Genomic DNA, 6,436 nt, shown 5'->3' on the forward strand with positions numbered 1-6,436 from the left:
AAAATGGAGAATTACTGTTTCACAAAGGTAAAAATTATTGCACGTCATTTTCACAATTTTGCCTATTTATTGCAATTTAAAAATCTCTGCTTATTATGTAAAAAACTGGTAATTATGTGATTAGTCTTAACTTCTGATTAATCTTTTTTAATCACAACCCAGCACTATTTTATGCAATAAATACAAATTGATGAAAGAGAAAAAGTACTAAATTGTGTTAAAGAAAGGTCAAACACAAGGTTTGTGTTTTACTACTTTCTATTAAAACTTTATTTAGTGTCAAACATTTTGATTTGAACTTATGAAAAAGATTTATATCACACATTACTTGTTGAAGCACATCATATTTACCATAAATATACAAAACTAAAATAAGAATCTACCTTTAATAGATTGTAAGAAGAATAGTTTTTTCTTACAAACAGCAATTGTTTCTAGACTTTCTTAAAGTAACATTGATTTGGAGATTGTATAATAATGAAAAACAGAGACGTGCACAAACTCTATTATTAGTTAAGAGAGTTTTTCTCTGAGTGGCTATTTTACTTTTTGTCTTCCTGCTCAATTTAACACAGAAACACTGAGGAACCAGAAGACCAGACCGCAAATCCAGGAATCAGAGGTTCAGTGAATGTGTGATTGAAGGTGTGGAGGTGGATCAGGGACTCAGAGGAGACTCTGTAGAAGGACAGAACGCCAGCAGGACAGTCCACATACACGGCTACTCTGTTAGCGACAGAGGAAGGAGAGGAGGAGGAGACGGGTGTTCCTCTGTTATTGTGACAGACGGTGTAACGGTCATCAGAGCAGTGCAGACTCCAGGACTGATCATTCCATCCCAGCACACAATCATCACTGCGTCCCTTCCTGCTGATTCTTTTGTAACTCACTGATATAAAAACCCCTCCTTCCCATTCAACCTCCCAGTAACAGCGACCAGTCAGACCATTACTGCACAGTAGCTGAGGCCAGTCATCAAATCTGTCTGGATGTTGGCTGTATGACTGAAGCTCCTTCACGTGGGTCACCTTCCTGTTGTCTTCGGACAGCTGGAGTTTTCCGTTCACTGTGTTTGTGTCGATTATGAGCTGACAAGAATCTGACAGAAAAAAAAAACACAATCAAGACGAAGATATTGATAATTTACAGTTTGATGATCAAATAAAGAGGATACTTACATTTCCTCAGACCAGGTTTCAACCATCGGACTCCAGCAGGCTCCCTAAAAGGAGAAAGGGGGTCAGACTATTAGTATCTCATGACAAAATATGTAAATCACTTTGTCCTCATACAAACTGTGTTCTTTACAAATTAAAAATAAAGGAGCGTTTCTAAATCTCCCTTACTTAGAAATATGAGAAGGCCTATCATTGACAAGTTTGAGTATATCAGATAAGTCGATCTCATTTCATCATCAGTAATGAATCCAAGCATGGATGAACTGTTCCACACATTAATACAAGGACACACATTTATATAAGTCAATAATGGATTCTGAATTAACCATAACATAACCATCTTGAGAAATATAACATCAACAAATCAAAGAAATCCAAATTTTGCAGACACACGTCAAATACTTTGATCTCTGCTTACCTAAAGATTTCAAGCGTAAAATTGGACATTTTCAGGTCACCAGCAAGCATCTTCTCCCCTGAGTCCTGTAGGTTGTTGTTGTTACGTAGGTCAACTTCTGTTAGACAACAAGACTGGGAGCTCAGAATGAATGACAGAGCTTCACAAGTTCTCAGAGAGAGGCTACAGGATCTGAGGCTAATGGGAAACAAAAAACCTGAAGTTAAGTTCAACTTTAAAATGACAGAGGAGACGGAGACTGCTTACTGTTTACAATAAGGTGGGAGCTATGCAAGGTAAAAAGTGCATGTATGTTCAAATACTTAATAAAATCACAGCCTGCCATAGAGGCCTGGCATGACATCTACAGCCTGTTCAAGTGTCTTGTTTTCTTCCCAAGCCATAATTTCCCACCAGTAAATAAAAGGAAATACACACTGAAATTCAGAGTTATTTTACATTTCCAGAGCAGGACGACGCCACAAAGCATCTCTGCTTTGGACACCCACATGGCTACCAAACTAATTAAAACCTGAATACATTTCAGTGTGCACAAAACTTAAATTGCCCTGCAAAATGTTACAAGTTATTGTGAAACAGAGAGTTTGAAAAGAATATCTTACCTGAGAATTTCTAATTTGCAGTATGGACTCTTTAGTCCAAGCAGCAGCTGCTCTGCTCCTGAATCCTGCAGGTTGTTGTTACTCAAGTCCATTTGTCTCAGATTAGAGGACTCAGAGCAGAGAACTGAGGCCAGAGCCTCATAGCTTCTTTCTGAGAGGTTACAGTCACCCAGTCTAAAATGGCAATCGTAAAAATTAATTAAATACACAAGATTACCTTTAGAGGGGTAGATTCATAGTGAAGGAGTTTGGTTACTCAATTCAACAATTTCTAACAAGGTTGTGCTGAATAAAACTATCCTAAAACCCTAAATAGAAATATTCAAAGCTTCAAACAAATGTAAGAATTTGTGGTTGTTTCAGATAATTTCCAAATAAGTGGCTACTAGCCACTGATGGGCATCCTTTTGTTTATTTCTTTAGCACTGTTGCTGACTTTGAAAATGTTTATGCACGTAGGTTTTTTTTTCTTAGTTTATGATTCCAGATTAATTTTAAGCTCTAATTTACTTGGCTGTTTTGTGAACTTTTAGAATTAGCTTCCTAGGTATAATGTGACAGGCTCTGATTGGTAAAATCAGTATTGTGGTGCTAAATATAACACTGTGTAACTCTGCAAACTTCCATTGTTTTCAGCTTTAGCACTTTAGTATTGGCCTCTGCTACATACCACACTGCTTTAGCATTACCAGAACTAATGTTTCTGATTGGTACTTTAGTTGTTACCACAACTAACGTTTTAGTTAATTGTATCACCACCGCTACTAGCTGCTTGATAAAACTGTTGCCTAATCCAGTGAATGTCGGTACTTACAGGGCTTTTTTGGAGGCTCTGACCACCGGCAACAATCTCAGAAGAGCCTCCTCAGAAGCAGAGTACTTCTTCAGGTCAAACACATCCAGATCTTTTTCTGATGACAGTAAGATGAAGACCAGAGCTGACCAGTGAGCTGGAGACAGTTTATCAGTGGAGAGACGTCCTGAACTCAGAGACTGTTGGATCTCCTCCACTAGAGAACGATCATTCAGTTCATTCAGACAGTGGAACAGGTTGATGCTTTTCTCTACGGACTGATTGTCACTGATTTTGTCTTTGATGTACTGAATTGTTTTCTGATTGGCATGTGAGCTGCTTCCTGTCTGAGTCAGCAGGCCTCGTAGGAGAGTCTGGTTGGTCTGCACTGAAAGACCCAGGAGAAAACGGAGGAATAAGTCCAGGTGACCATTTGGACTTTCTAAAGCCTTGTCCACAGCGATCTGATGCAAATGTTGTTGCTTTGGATGTTTAAAAAGTGAAGACCAATTAAGTGAATTGTGTTTATCTTCCAGCAGGTTAACACCATGCTTAACAAATGATATATGGACATGAAGAGCAGCCAGAAACTCCTGAACACTCAGATGGACGAAGCAGAACACCTTGTCCTGGTACAGCCCTCTCTCCTCTCTAAAGATCTGTGTGAACACTCCTGAGTACACTGAGGCTGCTCTGATATCGATGCCACACTCTGTCAGGTCTGATTCATAGAAGATCAGGTTTCCTTTCTGCAGCTGATCAAAAGCCAGTTTTCCCAGAGACTCAATCATCTTCCTGCTCTCTGGACTCCAGTGTGGATCTGTTTCAGATCCTCCATCATACTTGACCTTCTTCACTTTGGTTTGAACCACCAGGAAGTGGATGTACATCTCAGTCAGGGTCTTAGGAAGCTTTTTTCCATTTTGTGGTTTCAATACATCCTCCAGAACTGTAGCAGTGATCCAGCAGAAGACTGGGATGTGACACATGATATGGAGGCTTCGTGATGTCTTGATATTGGAAATTATGACGTTGGCCTGCTCCTTATCTCTGAATCTCTTCCTGAAGTACTCCTCCTTCTGTGGGTCATTGAACCCTCTGACCTCTGTCACCATGCCAACACACTCAGCAGGGATCTGATTGGCTGCTGCAGGTCGTGTGGTTATCCAGAGGAGAGCAGAGGGAAGCAGTTTCCCCCTGATGAGGTTTGTCAGCAGAACATCCACTGAGCTGGACTCTGTAGCATCAGTCAGGATCTCCTTGTTGTTGAAGTCCAGAGGAAGTCGACTCTCATCCAGGCCATCAAAGATGAACAGAACCTGGAACTGTTCAAAGTTACTGATTCCTTTGGTTTCAGTAAAGAAGTGATGAATCAGTTCCACCAAGCTGAACTTTTTCTCTTTCAGCAAATTCAGTTCTCTAAAATTAAAAGAAAATATGAACTGGATGTTCTGGTGGACTTTGTCTTCAGCCCAGTCCAGAGTGAACTTCTGTGTTAACAGTGTTTTCCCAATGCCAGCCACTCCCTTTGTCATCACTGTTCTGATTGGTTGATCACTTCCTGATGGGACTTTAAAGATGTCTTCTCTTCTGATTGCTGTTTCTGGTCTGTCTGTTGATCTAGAAGCTGTTTCAATCTGTCTGACCTCATGTTCCTGGTTGACCTCTCCAGTTCCTCCCTCTGTGATGTAGAGCTCTGTGTAGATCTGGTTCAGGAGGGCTGGACTTCCTGCTTTAGCGATTCCCTCAAACACACACTGGAACTTCTTCTTCAAACCAGATTTAAGCGTTTGATGACAAAGTGCAGCAAAAAGTTCTTAATGAAGACAAAAACAACATTCAGTAAAGAAACCTTTGATTTACCCTAAGGAAGCATCTTTGAATTACTGAAAAACCTTTTCATACATGTGGAAAGCATCTAATTAGCAAAACAAATGTTCTTACTGCTCTGTAGACAGTTGGCCAAATTATCTTGCTTCATTCTCCTTAGAAAGTACAATGTGATCTCCTCAAATGCTTCTGTACTGCTCCTTCTCTGCTCTTCATCTTCATCCTCCGGGCTCTCCTCACCATCAGTCTGACTCACTGAAAATTCTGGGTCATCTGAACTCAAAACTTTCTGGATTTTTTGCAGCTCCTTCTTCACAAAAGTGACAATGTGGTCCTCAAGCAACTGGAACAGAACAATATCACACATCAGACTGATTGTAGAACCTATCAGTAGTTTAACTTTAATGCTTATACCTGCAGAAAATCCAAAATCCTGCGATTCCTTCACCGATGCATTCATGACATTCTCTCTTTGTCCCTCAGTGTAAAGATGTTTGTGTTTCCGCTGAGAGGTAATTGAGGAAAAGTTTGGAAACCTTGGCTCAGGAGAATGTGGAGGTTTTTTCTCACACCTGATGGTCCGGTAGATCCAGTTCGATTGGGAACCAAAACTGAAACATTTGTTAAATTTCCAGCTGCTGCGGTTCACTTTCACACTGAACTGGGTCAAACTAAAGAGTATTAGGGCCATGCTGATTAAAGAAATTAATTAATGAGAAGAAAGTTGCACGAGAGTCATAGTATTACAAAAATATTTGTATTACGACTTTATCTTTGTAATGACTTTATTCTTGTAATATTCTCATTTTGACTATTCTCATAATGCTATGACTATGTTCTCAAAATATTACAATTCTCATATTTTGATTTTATTCTTGTAATATTCCAACTTTATTCTCATATTATGGACAAAAGGTGTTCAAAAAGTAGAAAAAGTTTCCATTTAATACTTCCAAAAAATAGTTAAAGCATAAAGATTCAATGCCAGAATAAATCTAAGGATAAATAACAGATATGGGCCCAAATTAACTGAGGTCAACTGAACACAAACAAAACTGACCGACAAAGATCAAAAGGCTGCATAAATAGGGATGGAGGCACAACAAAAGAACAAACAAATACAAAATTAGCTGCACAACAAATATTAAAGTGACAAAAATAAATAACTAAAGTCAAATCGAAACAACAAAGTCCCCCATAATCTTTTAGAAAGAAAAAAATAGTTTGTTCCAGGCTTCCTCCTCCAGCTGGTTTGTTGGCAGCACCTCAAACAAAAAACAACTAAAGTGTGCACCCATTAGAAAATATGTGTCTAAATGAAAGGACTAACTTAAGCATAAGCTGTAACTAATTAACTATAACGTCCACTGTTTCAGTAGGTTCACATGGAGAATGCCAGTGGAGCGGCTTTTACCTGGAACAGGGAATTTGAATGTTAAATTACCAGGTGCCGAGTCACATACATGGAGGATGTCTGCAACAAAAGATGAATTTACTGACCTTCAAATTATCCTGAAATGTCTGGAAAAGGCGTTGAAGGATCTGTAGAGCCGGGTAGCAGAACCTTTTGAAGAAAACTCATCTTACTAGTTGAAAAGTCTGTCAGGGAACCTGT

The 6,436-nt window shown here is 39.2% G+C and overlaps 1 protein-coding gene across 1 annotated transcript; it reads right to left on the minus strand.

The window, feature by feature from the left end:
* Window positions 1-240: 240 nt before the first annotated feature.
* On the minus strand, window positions 241-5,044 carry LOC148160613 (NLR family CARD domain-containing protein 3-like). Its single transcript, XM_088003769.1, has 6 exons — window positions 4,936-5,044; window positions 3,013-4,807; window positions 2,199-2,372; window positions 1,597-1,773; window positions 1,179-1,222; window positions 241-1,099 (listed from the first exon to the last, which is right to left on the minus strand). Exons 1-6 carry the CDS (start codon window positions 4,970-4,972, stop codon window positions 567-569), a joined length of 2,760 nt encoding a protein of 919 aa, XP_087859895.1. The 5' UTR covers window positions 4,973-5,044; the 3' UTR covers window positions 241-566.
* Window positions 5,045-6,436: the final 1,392 nt, after the last annotated feature.

This window comes from Poecilia mexicana, unplaced genomic scaffold, assembly GCF_051168715.1.
Source record: "Poecilia mexicana isolate PSO_F unplaced genomic scaffold, ASM5116871v1 scaffold_2, whole genome shotgun sequence".
Classification (NCBI taxonomy): domain Eukaryota; kingdom Metazoa; phylum Chordata; class Actinopteri; order Cyprinodontiformes; family Poeciliidae; genus Poecilia; species Poecilia mexicana.

What these genes read in the sequence shown, in the direction of transcription:
- LOC148160613 (XM_088003769.1), bottom strand. Translation starts at nt 4,972, where the DNA reads ATGAAGCAAGATAATTTGGCCAACTGTCTACAGAGCA. An exon ending in AGAGCCTCCAAAAAAGCCCT is followed by an intron (nt 2,373 to 3,012) that starts GTAAGTACCGAC and finishes TTGCCATTTTAG; the next exon opens with ACTGGGTGACTGTAACCTCT. An exon ending in TTTACGCTTGAAATCTTTAG is followed by an intron (nt 1,223 to 1,596) that starts GTAAGCAGAGAT and finishes TTCTCCTTTTAG; the next exon opens with GGAGCCTGCTGGAGTCCGAT.